Source organism: Balaenoptera musculus, chromosome 3 (genome assembly GCF_009873245.2).
Source record: "Balaenoptera musculus isolate JJ_BM4_2016_0621 chromosome 3, mBalMus1.pri.v3, whole genome shotgun sequence".
NCBI lineage: Eukaryota > Metazoa > Chordata > Mammalia > Artiodactyla > Balaenopteridae > Balaenoptera > Balaenoptera musculus.
Window position 1 is genome coordinate 122,975,670 of NC_045787.1, and position 16,471 is coordinate 122,992,140.

A 16,471-nucleotide genomic window follows, 5' to 3' on the forward strand; every position below is an offset into this window, starting at 1 on the left:
CAGCGTCTTACCCCAGCCCCAAATCCCATGTTTAGTTCCATAAGCGTTTGAGAGTCAACCCCAGGTAGGCATGGGAAAGCAAGGAGTAATTTTAAAGATGAGAACAAGCTGCTATGATTTGCACATTAGATCAAGCTGGAAACAACAAGTAGGGTATATATAAAGAGGACACAAGTGGAAGCAGTTAATTTAACTAAGAAGCTACTGCAAGGGTTCAGGCGAGAAGCTCTTAATAGAAGTGATGGAGAATAGAAGACAGGTGGGAGAAGTAAAATCAATAGAACTTGTGAAGGACTGGATATGGAAGGTGAGGGAAAAGCGGGAGAGAATTAAGCCCATGAATCTATCATAATTCTATCTAACAGCTCTCACCGACTTGGGGGAACTAGGAGAGGGAACAGGTCTGGAATCAAAGATTAACTCAGGATACTTAGTAGATGGTGGCTTTTAACCCTCCTGTATTGATTTCTATTTCATTGTTTTGGGGACTTAACTGCCTTATTTTACCAGAAGTTCATTGAGAGCAAGGAACATATCTTGTCTTATATCCCTTAGAATGCCTTTTGAAAAAGCACTCTTTTCAAATTGTTAAAAATGTCATTCTCATAAAAATTAATGAGCATGTGTCCAAGTTTTATATACTCCATTAAATAAAGAAACCAGTAGAATGACTGACCTGATTCAAGAAAGATTTGAAGAATGGGGCAAAGTACGGTGAAAGAAGGCAGTATGCTAGAAACCAAAGTGGTTAATTTCCATATAGGACAAACCCCTAATCTTTGAGTTTTTCTTTTTTTATCACGCAAAAAAAAAAAAAAAAAAAAGTCTCACCTTATCAACTTTCTGCAAGTTAGCTTCTAGCTTTACAGGGCTGTAAAACATCTGGGCTCTCATCAATTGCTGCATTTCCCCAGAGTCAAAAGACTTTTCAATTGACATATTAGAAACCGCTCTGAAATGAAATTAGAAAGATAAATACTCATCGTTTTGCTTTACTTCCACGTTTTGAATATTTTTCTACATATTGATACTTTCCTATAGTAGCTCTAAGAATATTTAATGTGCAGTTAAAAAATATTGAATTTATACCCTGTGGCTGTACAAAAATACATCTGAGGTGATGTAAATTAAAGGCAAAACTAAAGTAAATTAAAGGCAAAAGAGTGAAATCAATAAAGTAAAAAGAAAATAGAAATAATTGACAAGATTCCATAATTAAATTTTAGATTTGTTCATGCATTTCTAGGCAGTCAGGGCAAAATAATTTACATAATAAATTATTTATTTCTTATTATAAAGGAAGAAAAATCTAGTTCCTGAAGTGGCTGTTGTTTTGTTTTGTTTTCTCCTTCTCCTTCTAAATTCTAAAAAAGAGTGTCATATGGAGCTTCATGAAGGTGATATAGATGTAGTGGCCCTTGTTCTCAATATTTTTACCGTAATTACAGGCACAGATTCCCAATGCCTCTTTGTTATAGAGCCTATTGATCAAAACCAACGGTTTCATATTTATAAGTGCATCTACATGCAAAAATGTATTTGTTAAACACATTTTTATTTGGAGCATTTTCAGTGAGCAAAAAAGCCTTCATCATTCACTCTGACATTTCGTATGTGAATACAAAATAGCTTAAATAAAGTAAGCATTCTTTATCAGCCACTGGACACATATCTTTACCCATGGGGTAGGTAAGCACTTGACTACACATCTGCACCCCTATGAAAGCTGCTCACCTGTAGGTCAGAGGCAGAGCTGTACCATGAGCCCATAGGAGGAGTCCCTTTGTGTGGGCTTTGTATGAACCTAGTGGCTGTTTACTTGTCCCACTGGCACTATGGTAGGAAGTGTTCCCTGCCCCCATTAATATCTCCAAAAGACACCAGGGTACTTTGTTTTGGAGCTAGAAGAAGTCAGTTGAGCTGTTGACATGATTAGCATATTTGAGTTATATACCAGAACTGGAGTTCATCAAAACTTTTCCTTTATAACATTAGACAGAATCCATAACAATAATTGCCTATTTCATGGCATGCTGATATGCTTGGTACCTTTCTCATAGAGACTCAGGCAATTGTAAGTCTTCATCAAATAACGTAGTCATGATGTCTTGAGGGCTGGGGTTATGTCTTATTCTCTGTTTTAGGGATCTGACGTGACACAGGAGATGGTTCCTATAAACGGGTAACAGAACTTTAAATTGATGAGTGACACTTTTTGCTAGTTAAAGATAAGAGGTTGCAACTTAAGAACCATTCTTAGCATGGATTTTTCAAGCCCACCCCCAAAGACTAATATTATTTTTAATTGCTCTCAATAGTGACCTATAAAATTATACCTCACATTGTGCCATATTGGTTCTTTATTTGTTTCATGTATACATGGGTCGTTTCCCACATAAACTGGAAGCTCTTTGAGGGTCGACCCATTCATACCAGGCCATAGGGATGGGCATATAATGGATGGTCATGTAACAGACGCTTGTTAACTTGTTACATCTAGTGGGTCTACAAGGTAGAGAAAAAAGGTAGGTGGATAAAGGAAAAGAAGTAATAGCTAGAATAAGAATGGCAAATAGCTGGCAAGATTCTTCCCCAAACTATATTCAGAGCAGGCATGCTAACGACCATAGTTCCCTCCTCATGAGCGTAAATTGTGCCTTGGACTCCTCACCATAGTGCCCCTGGCAGGTACAATAAAAAATTCAGAGTGGATAGATGAGAAGAAACCTATTTACCATCTTTGATGTCGAGTTTGTTCCCCAACATTATATGGATAACCCTGATTTCCCTCACCCTGCTTTTCTAAAGTAGATTAAGAGTTAAAACAAAACAAAAACCTATGGACAATGCAAGATAAAGTTTTTAAAAATGCAGTTTGTTTTATTTTTATATAAACTAAAACACCAGAGCTCATTGATTCCTGTATTAAATACATAAATTATAAAATAACCATTCATAAAACTTTACATACAATAAGTTGATTCCAATCTCTACGGTAATAACATACAGTACATGTACATGTTTGGTGTACTTCAGAGGATCATTCTGGTGAAACTCAGTGAATTTATATTTTTCTTCCATTGATAAACAAGCACTGAAGCAATATATGGAGTCATGCTAATGAGATGGAGAGAAAGAACCCCAACTGAAGCAGTTGATTGAATGAAAACTCTGAGAAATTGACCCCCTGGCTGCATTAATACAGTAGACATCTGGGGAATTATGTATTCCCATGCATGGGCTTTGTACTTGAGTCCCCACGGAATTGTATCGTGGAGGTTCAAGCAGGCATAAACCCTTTATGGAATGAGATTTTTAGCTGATAAAAATATGTGACTTTGGGCTAATATTAATACTGTAGATTGTGCTGGACTCTGTTGCTCTTTCCAGAAAAACCACTGGCATCACCAGAAGGCTAGATTATGGGCTTGGGTAATTGGAAAACCAATAAGTAGTTCTTTGCCTCAGTCAAAAACAGGGAATAGTAGTAATGGACAAAAGGAAGAGAAAAGGGAGAAGAGACAGGCAAGCAGGGGAAGAGCACAGATACCAGATGCTAAACAAAAACATGAGTTACCGAGCAGCATCAGAAAACCCCTTCCCAATTCCTCAATCCTAGGACAGAAGTACACATTTAGTAAGCGCTCACACCATCATACTATATACAGAATGTATATGTGTATATATCTACATCACATATTTATAAAAGTGTTTGGATTTTGATCTGCCTCATTGTGGGAAGTTATTATGGTTAATGTGGGGAAATAGGCACGTTTTGTGACTTATCAATCAAATATAAGTGATTGCTGTTATCAATGGACACTGGGGATCTGCTTTTGGGAAACTGCATCATCCACACTATAGTAAGTTTGTAGAGGCTTGACTGTAGGCAAAGTTGGACTCCAAGTTGTTTATCTACAGCACTCCCACCCTACAGAACTTTGATATCACAAGGATGGAAATAAAAGCATGGGTTCAAAGAACTCAAAGCAAAAACACAAAGATAAAAACAGGGAACTTCACCCAGTCAACCACCTGTACCTCTGAGTTTCATATACTAGGTTGAATATAGCAAATTATAGTCCTTTTATTTTTGCCACATTGCCCCTTGAAGTATATCTTTAGTGATTATGATTAAACATTGGTCTTGTACTCTTAACGATAGAAGATTTATTTAGAAAGAACTAAACTGCCAAACTAAAGGCAGCAAAGGAGTGTGAATCTGCTCTGCCTGGTACTGAAATGGGATCATAGAGGATCAACTCCAACTTCTGTTATGTCTGAATCCTCCTGCCACAATGCCTGAGGTTCAGTCTCAAGACAATATATTATATAGAAATGACAAGGCAGTTGAACAGAATGGAAGCTTTTGGCCCTCAAGACCTTTTGACCTACTTTTTTCCCTTTAGAAAGTAGAAATCCACTTAAGGAGAGGCTTGGGTCCATCCTGGAAGCATTAACTCATGACATAAACAGTCATCTAAGATTTGCTTTGATGACTATCTCTCAAGTTATATCGAACTTTTTCAATATAGCAGATAAATATATACATACACATTCATATATATATGTATATGTATACATATATATATACTGTACCATTCCTTGACAGATCAAAAATGCAATTAAATATTTAAAAAATAAAATGTCTATGCTGCCCATCTATTTTGATGTAATATAACACATATGATCCAGTTATTTGGCATCAACACAAAACTGATGAATACTAATTTTACAGTTTCCATGAAAACCTAGGCAGGTTAAAAAGACATGCTTCATCTTAAAACAATGAACTTACGAATTACATCAAAGACATTGAACACATGAATTATACAATGGGTTTACAGAAAAAGTTGACAATAAATAGGCAAAAAGGAACAAATTTGCCAGAGATTTATTTTAAATGGAAAAACCACAAAAGTAAGTTGAAATAAAATACTGTAGCAAAAATTTGTTTGGCAAAACTTTATTTCTTCTATTACTAGTGGAAAACATTATGTCCTCATTCTACTCCAGTGATGACTCATGAGCCTTCTACATCATCTCTATCCTTTAGAAGAACCATGCCACCTACGTGAGCAGTTTTCTTAATAAATGGAAAAAAAATCAAAGCAAAATTTATTCTTCCACCCCTAAAAACCTTGCTATTGGCAAAAATTTCATTTATATGATGTAAGTTAAAAGGGATTTGATAGTTATTTTTAGCAAATTCTAGTGTTACCTAAAACAAAACTTGGGTGGCCATTAAAAAAAGTTAGACAGTCAATTTAGTAATAGATGCTTTCTAGTTTTATAGTCAAATATAGTCTTCTATTTCTTTTCCCTTTCTCATGAAACTTTTCCTGTCCTCAATAGCCGTGCTAAATTGGGACTTTCGTTTTATCTCAAACTGTTTCTTTAATATCTTCAGTTATGTTTATTTTCCAAGAGATAAAGACTTTGTTAAGAAAAATTAAGTAAAATGAACTCTGAAGAATGCTATTCTGATTGCTGCTAACCTATTGGCCAAATATGTCAGGATAGTTAAGTTGTAGAAATTAAAGCAGATATTAAAGACCCAAGCGGGGATCATTTGATCTCTGTAAGAAGTGGAGTCACAATAAACCTCTCCATTATTGAGACACTCTTTTTATGCTTGCTGAACATAGTATGCAAGGGAAGCATTCATTTAGATATGGTCCATTTCTGTGGATCCATGAGTGACTGGAACACACATGTACAATTTGGCTGATGTTTTTTACAATTGTGGAAATGGATAACAGAGAATGTGCCTATCAAAATATTTAGCCCTATCCCAAGATACGTTAATTTTGAGGATCATGAGTAAGGTATGGTAAAAATATCACTTTTAGCTTAAAATCTTAGAGAAATTTGCTAATCTCCTGGATCTTAAGCTAAACGCCCCCCCTTTTTTTTTTTTTTGCATTTTCCCTACACACATCTAAAGCTGCTTAGATGGCCATCCTCATGGGCATTGCTCTTGTATGATTTTGTATGTATGTGATACAATCAGATTTATAGCAGATAAGGTACATGATTAAACTACATTATTTTAATAAATATTTCTGATTGTTCAAACCCCAGTCAGTGCTTGGATATAAAATTTAACCTACAAGTTTCTTGGTGGGGAAAGCAAGATGAAGAGGAAGAAAGTAGGTTTGGTGGAGCAGATGGGGTATGAATTTGCTCAGATGTACCCTGGAATGGCCAATGGAAAAGTCGTCTAAGATATGGGAGAGTAATTTATCCTCTTCCATATGTTCTGACTGAGATTTGAAAGTGTTGGGTCACAAACTGTAGTAGCACCCTTTTTCATATTGCCTGCACAATGCATGTACTATTCATACTTAATATTGAACCTACCCAGTTGAACAAAGAATCCAGCAGAAGGATAGTTATATTGTATATTCCCAGTAGGACATCTCACAAGACCTCCCCCTCCAAATGAAAGGGATAATTAGACTAATTATGTGATACTCTCAGTTCACTTCAAACCTTAATTTCATGGCTGGCTCTCCTATGATAAAAGTGGAGTTTTGTATTATGGCATGCATATACAGTAAGGAGAGCTAGAAAATGCTTATCATTGAAATTACACATTCTTCTAACTTGTTCAATAGCATGAGAATGATCTATTTACTATAGGTGATTAGGGATCCTGGTTCTGGATCGCTCAATCTTTATTGCTAGTAATTGATGGGAAAGCTTCAGTGCTACGGTGCTTAGATTGAACCAAACTGAAGCACTATTTTATTACACAGGGGACTCTTTCTCAACAACACAAGAAAGTCAAATATAGCAGTCATTATAATTACAAAGCACTTCGTGCTACTTTAAGCACCTCTTGTTCCAGAATTGCAAAAAAAGAAAACCTCAAAAAACAAAAAAGAAAAAACAAACAAACAAAAAACCTTTATGAAAAAGCATTTTAACCTCATTTTGCAGACGAGGAAGCTGAGGCACAGAGAGGTTAAGTGACTGGGCCAAAGATACCTGGGTCAGCAGTAAATATAAGAACAAAAAGTGGGATTCCCGCATTGTAGCTTTTCTTGTACATTCTTCAGTTATTGTTCTGGCTTTGAAAATGCCAGTGCTAAAACTGAAGAATAAGATACTGAACCCATGTATGGAAGAATTGGTGTAGCATTTCACAGAAAGAGTTTCTGGTTCCCTACACACATTCTTAATGCATGGGAATGCTAGCCCTGTAAATAAAACGTTGACAATTTGAAAAATTGAGGCTGTTTTGTTATCTACAGTAAATGAGGCTAAAATTAGCTTTTCAGGAACATTTATTTGCTCTCAGAGCTGAATCCAAGACTCAGTATTACGTAACTTAGGAAAGTACCAGTCTTCTAATTGTCTCTGGTAGAAAATGACCTTATCAGTAACACAATGTTACTTTTATATAAAAAAGTAGAGCTACCTTGTTGCTGTCAGATCTCTAGGGGAAAAAAAAAAAACGTTATCAGTCTAAATGACAAGAGGTCAGAATGCTCTAAGCATATCAGGATACTTCTAAAAATAATCATAATTTCATTTAATAGTCACATCTCTGCGGTAAACTCAACTGTTGGTAGAAGTTTACTTATCGCCTCTATTTGTATCAAATCGCATAACATGTTATTTGCAGGCAATTTTAAGCAGCCATTTGAAGACCAGTATTTTGGAAATGGAAAGATTCAGAGGTGCCTCTGGCCCTATAGTCGCTGACATTCTAAACAGAAATAAGTCAGGGAGCTTGTGATTTAGAGCATCATCTTCTTAATTTTCAATATGAGATCAGTTTGTTGTTCGTGGAGGACCACAGATGTGACAGAAGGCCAAGGAAGCATCAACATCTGCTGTTATTTCTTAAGTTGCATTCGCCTGGGTCTTTCACTTTGGTTGCCAGTTTAGTCCGGGTCACTGTGATCCACTTCTCATCTGTCATGTGTGGAATGCATTCCACAAGCTCCACTGTTTGCAGCAAAACAAACCAGACACTGCTTTTCTTCTCACTCAAATTGCAGATGTCTCAGTTCCTGAGTTTTAAACAATAATAAAGACAGAAAAGCAAATCCCTGTAGTAAGAAACCAGACTTTTCAAATGAAATATTTTATTGTAAATAGCTCCTCATAGGTATTCCTCGTGCTTCAATCCCCACCCACCCTTATTTTTTTGTTTGATTTTTTTAAAATGATGTTTATTTCAGGACTAGTGTTTCCATGGGGGTGTAGTGTTACATTAAAATGACCTCCCCTGCACAGCAGGGGTAGAATGTTTCTTTGTAACTTTGGTTCCATGCCCAAGACACATCTTTGCTTGATCTGCTGAAACTGTTTCCATGGCTGAATTGTTTTCTTCACGCAATATATGTTTATAGTTCTTTCCTTCTGGTTTGACCTATACATGTTTCATTAAATGCAGCATATATTGTAGATTTTCAACAGGGTCATGTAGGAACTGTCAAGTAAGAAACCTTGAATAATGGCTTTAAAATACACAGTTGTAGTCCTGGCTACATTATAGTTCTAAGCTTTTGATCTCCCTTTCACTGCTGTAAACATTTCTGCCATCTTTGAAGGTTTAGAAGTATCTGCTTTTCTGCGGTCTTATCCGTGTTTTCGGTTACTCTGTAAAACAGAGGGAGAAATTCTTTAATCATCATTTCTGTCAATAGCTGAAACAGAATAAAAGCACAAACTCTTTTTTTTAAAGAAAAAACCATCTTTTATTTTTTACCACCTCTTGGAACTGCATGATCTTGTGCATGTTATATAAAGAAAATCTCTAAGCTTAATTTCTTTAATTTAAAATGAGAGAACAGAAGTATCTATTTCAAGGGTTACTGCAACATAAGGCATGTAAAGCAATTAACAGTTCTTGTCTCATATAAGTGGCCTGAAATATTAGCTATTATCATTATTGCCTTCTCTGGGACCTTCTAAGCCAATGCCTTGAGAAGCTCAATTAAAATATTATTTTAATTTTATTGTATTTTAAAAAATTTTATTGAAGTATAGTTGATTTACAATGTTGTGCTAATTTCTTCTGTACAGCAAAGTGACTCAGCTATATATATATATGGATATATATATGATATATATTATATATATATTCTTTTTCACATTCTTTTCCATTATGGTTTGTCACAGATATTAAATACTGTTCACTGTGCTATACAGTAGGACCTTGTTGTTTATCCATCCTGTATATAATAGTTTGCCTCTGATAATCCCAAACTCCCATTCATTTCCTCCCCTAAAACCCCTCCCCCTTGGCAACCACAAGTCTGTTTTCTATATCTATGTGTCTGTTTTTGTTTCATAGATATGTTTAGATTCCAAGTATAAGTGATACCATATGGTATTTGTCTTTCTCTTTCTGACTTACTTTGCTTAGTATGATAATCTCTAGGTCCATCCATGTTGCTGCAAATGGCATTATTTCATTCTTTTTTGATGGCTGAGTAATATTCCATTGTATATATACCACATATTCTTTATCCATTCATTTGACAATGGACATTTAGGTTGTTTCCATGTCTTGGCTATTGTAAATAGTGCTGCTATGAACATAGGGATGCATTTATATTTTTGATTTTGTTGGATCATACAGCAACTCTATTTTTATTTTTTTGAGGAACTTTCATACTGTTTTCCCTAGTGGTTGTACCAATTTAAATTCCCACTAATAGTGTAAGAGGGGTTCCTTTTCTCCACACCCTTTCCAGCATTTGTTATTTGTAGACTTTATAATGATGGCCATTCTTACTGGTGTGAGGTGGTACCTCATTGTAGTTTTGATTTTCATTTCTCTAATAATTAGCGATGATGAGCATCTTTTCATGTGCCTATTGGCCATCTGTATATCTTCTTTGGAGAAATGTCTATTTAGGTCTTCTGCCCATTTTTTTGATTGGGTCGTTTGTTTTTTTGTTGTGGAGTTGTATGAGCTGTATGTATATTTTGGAAATTAAGCCCTTGTCAGTAGCATAAGATATTATTTTAAAAGCAGGTCTATCTATGTTTTTCAGTGACTTACTTTTATGTCACATTTCCTCCCCAACAATTGTATTTAATGGCAGATGGTCTCTACCCCAAGGTCCTGACCTGAGGATTCCCTGGGAATTCTGCCACACAGATTTCCTGTTTGGTCCCAGGGTATCTCTGAAAAGGTATTTCCCTGGGCTATGCCAGTCAAGTCTCCTAGTCCTGTTCCTCTTTAAGTCCATGTGCCTGGGTTTTCGCTTGGGTAGAAGTTTAGGACATAATATGCTATTCCAATGAAAGCCAGAAAATGGCACAGAAGACATGTTATCATGTGCTGCCTAAGGACATGGCCTTTAGAATGTGAATGGCATGGATGGAGAAAATGGGATTTCCATGGAAAAGTCATTTAAATTCTCCAAGGCTTAATATCCCCGTCTATAAGGTAAAGATACTAATTCTGTAGCAGGATTTTACTGGCACTCCAGAAATAGTGACCCAGATCCAAAGTGGTGGAAAAGGAGGCACGTAGTACCTTAAGGATGCTTCCACTCCACCATACAGAGGCAAATTAGAGATTCAAAGAAATTCCTGCCATAGGTGCCATAGGTGCAAGTTCGAAATATTTCGAACGTGTATTTGCAGAGCCACTTTGTCTACTCCCAAAGACTAGATTAGACTGAGATGAAAGAGTGACTGAGTCACAGAAGAGAATCAGTAGGAAGGAACTGCAGTGGTTGGGATGAAAGTACACTGTGGGAAGGAGGGGAGGGTGCTAAAAGGCATAGAGATTGGTGGTGCTGGCACAAAGGAGACTTGCATTCTATTGCTCAAACACAGAGCAATGCTCATCTATTTCTCATCCTCCTTTGTCTATCTAGGCAGAGAACTGGAGAGGAATGGCAAGGCGAGACAGGGGCAGTAACTTGCTTTCCGACAAGAAGCTGAGGCCAATACCACCAATGATGAGATCCATAGTCTCAGTGGAAGGGCTTGGGCCCCAGCCAGGCAGGGGATAGTGCACTGGGCTTCTAAAGAATTCACACATATGACCCTCCAAATGGCCCCATCACCTCTCATAGAAAACACAACAAGAACTGGTCAGTAACAGCCAGAAAAACAGCTTCAGCCACCAGGGAGGGGGCCATAACCACTGCCCATGGGGTTGAGAGGCATGGATCATTTTCCCTCTTCCTCTTCCCTGCCCTCCAGAAGAGCTGAACCTTGGAGAGGGCAGAGGAAGAGACCTCTTAGAGCCAGCTCATGAACCTCCTTCACCATGGGGATAAGGGAAGAAATGAGATGAAGCAGAGACTGAAGCTGAATTTTTAAATTAGGCTAGACTTTCAAGAACTGGAAATGACTAAAAAAACTGGGGAACCAACCTAAGATTTAATTAAAGGATGAGAGAGGGAAATAAATGAAAGCCTTGTTTTGATAAAAATAGATTGCAGGGCTTCCCTGGTGGCGCAGTGGTTAAGAATCCACCTGCCTATGCAGGGGACATGGGTTGGAGCCCTGGTCCGGGAAGATCCCACATGCCGCGGAGCAACTAAGCCAGTGCGCCACAACTACTGAGCCTGCGCTCTAGAGGCCGTGAGCCACAACTACTGAGTCCGTGTGCTGCAACTACTGAAGCCCACGAGCCTAGGGCCCGTGCTTTGCAACAAAGAGAAGCCACCACAGTGAGAAGCCCGCGCACCTCAACGAAGAGTAGCCCCCGTTTGCCGCAACTAGAGAAAGCCCACACGCAGCAACGAAGACCCAACGCAGCCAAAAATAAATAAATAAATTTATTTAACAAAAATAGATTGCATTCAGACTTACATCCCACTGAGATGAGAGCCCCAAACAACTCGTTACAGTTATAATGTTCCCATAGTCCCTGGTAAAGAAGAGAATTAATCTGAATGTGTATAAAAGATGTTTTAAGGTGTGTGTGTGTCTGTGCACGTGTGCACGCTCTGTCTATAAATATATATGTATATACATACACACACATACCCAGTGTGTTTTTATATATAAAATAAATATGCAAACATAAAAGTCTTTTACTTGCAAATTTTCAATTTATATAACCTCAGAGATAAATCCTAAACTCTGTTTCAAAGCACATATGCACCATTTCTCCCCATCACAACTGAAGTAAAGCCCATCATTTGAGTAAAACCATGTTGGTTTTAAAAAACAAATGGATTTATAGGCAGTCTCCCAGAATGTTAAATTTCTGCAAATTGAGTATCTGTAAAAGGAACTATGATTTCTACAGCAAAGCCAGGTTTATTCAAACAGGCATTATGAATAACTGAAGTAGTATCCAATGGGTCACCACAGATGACCCATTTTCAATGACCTAAAGGTCAGTATGCTATAACTAAAACTGTATAAAATACAAATTCATCTTTGATTCAGAAGGCCCTTCTGGATATTACAAAACCTCAGGGATTCTTTTGAATGTATTGCTCTACAGCGCTGAGCTTTAGTTTCCTCCTCTGTAAAACAGTGACTGCAGTCATCCCTTCTGAGAGTTTACGACACGCCACCAGACTCTAAGTTGATGAATACAGTGATGTCATTTCTGACTTCTGACTCTAGTATCCAAGTACCTGCCACATTGCCCGGTTCACAGAAGAAACCTAGCAAATATGTGCCGAGATCAATTGATAGACTACTTATGTTCACTGTTCTTTAGAGTTTTCTAACTGTTAGAAGTTGGTTCAGATCCTTTATGGACCACGTAATTAGAGGCACATTGATTAACAAACTGTAGCTAACTCCTGTTCTCTTGTTATGACAAATAGCCAAAAATCATGAACAGCAATCATGCCCTATTCCTGATTTCCATATATGCTTTTCATGGTAAAGGGTACCACTATCTAACCAGTTATACTGTACCATCCGGGACCCTAAGGGCCATTCCCAATACTTTTCAATCTATCAACCCTTCTATACAACTTATTGTACAGTATTCAATAAATGGTAGCTGTTATTCTTACGTCTATTTTATAGATGAGGAAACTGATATGGAGGATTGTTAGATAATTGGTCCATGAGAATCCTAGTAAAGAAGATAAATAACATTGAATGAAACTTAACTGAAGCTAGAGGATCAAGGAAGGCTTCCCTGAGTCCCTAATTTTACACTGAGATGGGAAGGACAAATGGACATTAACTAGCTGATGGTGTTGTTGGAAATGTGGTCCAGGTAGAGGGAAGCACGTCTCAGAATGCATGATCTAAAACAGAACGCTTGGTGTGTCCTAGGAACTTGGCTTTTAATGATCCTTTCTATGGGCTAGGTACTATATTGGTTACTTTACTTATATAATATTACTTAATCCTCAGAAAAATAGTAGATGCTATTACTTGCTAATTTTTAATTAGGAGATTAATGTTTAGAGGGATATAATAGTATCTATTTTCCAGAACTGTTGTATTACATAAAATAATGGACACGAAATGTACTTTTTCAACTGCAAAACAGGATGTCCTCTTCCTTGTTATAATATCATTACTATCATTAAAAATGCATTTATTGATTGTCAACTATGTGCTAGACACTGTCTAGGTATTTGAGATACAAGAGTAAAGAAAACATCTATGGTCTTTGCCCTCATGAACTTTATATGCAAGGAAGGCGAGAGGCAGTAATTAAAACAAAACAAAACAAAACCAAAAACTCCAAATGCATATAACATTTGACTGGGAGTGAAAAGAAAGTATAGTTGTTCCTCCGTGTCCGTAAGGGATTGGTTCCAGGACCTCCCACCAAAACCCAAGGATGCTCAAGTCCCTTATATAAAGTGGTGTGGTATTTGCATATAACCTATGCACATTCTCCCATATACTTTAAATCACCTCGAGATTACTTACAATACCTAATACAATGGAAATGCTATGTAAATAGTTGCCTGCATGCAGCAAACTCAAGTTTTGCTTTTTGGAACTTTCTGGAATTTTTTTTTCCAAATATTTTCCAACCACAGTTGGTTGAATCCAAGGATGCAGAACCTGTGGATATAGAGAACTGACTCTACTCTGCACACAAGGGCTGAATGGGCAGACCTCTGTGGTAGGCGGAAGGGAGTATAGCTCATCAAGGGAAATCCTGGAACAACACGAGGCCTCAGTTAGTCTGTAGTTAGATCAGACAGGGCTTTTTTGGCCACATTAAGGAACCGTGATTTGACCCTAATAGTGATGCTTTCCCAGGAAGGGGGCATGATTAGATTGGTGTTTCCTAAAACTCATTCGGGCTGCTGTATGAAGAGTGAGTTATGAGAGTGTCTGAGGAGAAGCACTGACTCCAGTAAGTAAGATATCCCCCCTGTGGAGCTGGGGGAGAATATATTTGTTTACGTATTCTTTCCTCTGTTCACTCATTCTTTAAGTTATTCTCCAAACGACATATAAGAACAAACTGGATAGTTACCTTGGTGTTACATTACTATGCTATCCAGGGCCCTGATCTAACAGGTCACAAATCTTTCACCTTCATTTACCCAGCTAGTTATTCATTCATACATCTGCCATTCAGTCCATCTGTCAATTTAAAATTTATTCAGCACCTAAGTATATATAAGGCACTGTTGTAGACACTGAAGATACAAAGATGAATACAGCATGAGCCCTACCCTATGCTTTACTAACTGTCTAATGTGTGAGACGGATAGGGAAACAATTTTAATAAGACTAGATAAAGGCTAATGGATATGTTTACATAAAGGAAGGGCTGATTAGCTAGCATATAATGCTGCATCAAATGGACTTCTTTTACCAATATAAAAGAACAAGGAGCAAAATTCTCCTATTTTAAACAACGTATATTGTAGATATTGGTCAATTGCCATTTGTTTTCCACGTGTCCCCTATAGGCATTAGTGGGAAGAGGGATTGAAAACAATGTAAATGTAATAAGAAATAAACATTTGTATATTTTAATGGAGAATTTGTAACTAATCAGCTGTGGCTGTTTTTATAATACTGCATTTATTGTTAAGTTTTTTGGGGTCAGAACAACAACGCAATATTATGTGCCTTTTAACATGGTTTATGTTACTAGACAGGAAGCGAAAATATTGAGCTATCAAGTTCAAAAATTCATGGTTGACACCAGAGAAGTATCATTAAAAATGAACTAGAATATGTGGATGAAGAATCACCATCACCTGTTCTCTGTCTGGTCTTCCCAACTTCAAAATAAACGAAGCTGGTTCTGTTTTGTTCTTCACTAATCCATCCCTCCTCAGAAGAGGAGGATTTTCAATGGTCATTGTAACCTGGATGTAACAACTAACCTGGTGATAGCTATTTTTGCACTCCTCTCATTTTCTTCTTTCCTTTGCCTTCCTGTGTAAGTGTCTAACATGGAAGAATTAGTGGTACACTATTTATTAGAATAAAAATACAGAATACTTGGAGGAAAGAAATACATGGAGATTAAGAGGTACAAACTTCCAGTTGCAACATAAATGAGTCCTGGGTATGAAATGTACAGTGTGGGGAATATAGTCAATAAGTTGTAGTATCTTGGTATGGCAGCCTGTAACTAGACTTATTGTGGTGATCATTTTGAAATGTACAGAAATATCGAATCACTATGTTGTGTAACAGGAACTAACATAATGTTATAGGTCAATTATACTTCAAAAACAAGCAAACAAACAAAGAAAAAGGGATCATAGAAAAAGGGATCAGATTTGTGATTACCAGGGGAGAGGGGTAGGGGGAAGAGGTACTGGATGAACAATCAAAAGGTACAAACTTCCAGTTATAAGATAAATAAGTTCTAGGGATATTATGTACAACATGATAAATATAATTAAAGTGATTGTGTATTATATATAAAAGTTGTTGAGAGTAAATCCTAAGAGTTCTCATCACAAGAAAAAATTTTTTTTCTATTTCTTTAATTTTGTAGATGCTCACTAAGTTTACTGTGATAATCATTTCACGATGTATGTAAGTCAAATCATTATGCTGTATACCTTAAACTTATATGGTGTTGTATGTCAATAATATCACAATAAAACTGCAAGAAAAAAATGAATGCATGAGCAGATAGTATCTCCTGAAACTACATGGGGTTCCCTTACTTAAGGTAAAAGTCCCACGATAACGCATGAACTGAGTTATTTAGTCAGCAACCACTGAAAGCAGTAAGGGTACCTTAGGAGCCTTCAGCAGCTTCTAGATCATCACTGACAAAAATGACTTAGGTAATTGCTAAAAGGAAAGAAGCATAAGTCATTTCATTTTAAGGAGCCTATCTTTATATACAATTTAAGTTAGTCTTAGGTTTAGAGCAGAATATAAATCATTAATTTAATAGGAAAAATATTTTTCTGGTTATTTGCAGCATGCTCTTACTACCCGCCAATAAGAAAGCACTTTTCTTCCTTACTTCCTCCTACCTCTCTCTTGCCTGCTTTGCACATATAAGTAGCATTAATCACTTTCCAGTAATGCCTTATTCCCTTGTATTATTGAAATCCAGATT

The 16,471-nt window shown here is 36.9% G+C and overlaps 1 protein-coding gene across 3 annotated transcripts in view; it reads right to left on the bottom strand.

Annotated features, from left to right (window-relative positions):
- Positions 1 to 7,175: 7,175 nt before the first annotated feature.
- The window catches only part of JAKMIP2 (janus kinase and microtubule interacting protein 2), a 184,545-nt gene continuing 175,249 nt past the window's right edge, over positions 7,176 to 16,471 (bottom strand). The window contains exon 21 of one of the 3 annotated variants that reach the window (XM_036848570.1): positions 7,176 to 8,616. In XM_036848570.1, the coding sequence (XP_036704465.1) occupies positions 8,596 to 8,616 (21 nt within the window). In that variant the 3' untranslated portion in view covers positions 7,176 to 8,595. The remainder of the gene's footprint in view (positions 8,617 to 16,471) is intronic. The other 2 variants (XM_036848569.1, XM_036848571.1) reach the window with 2 other exon arrangements.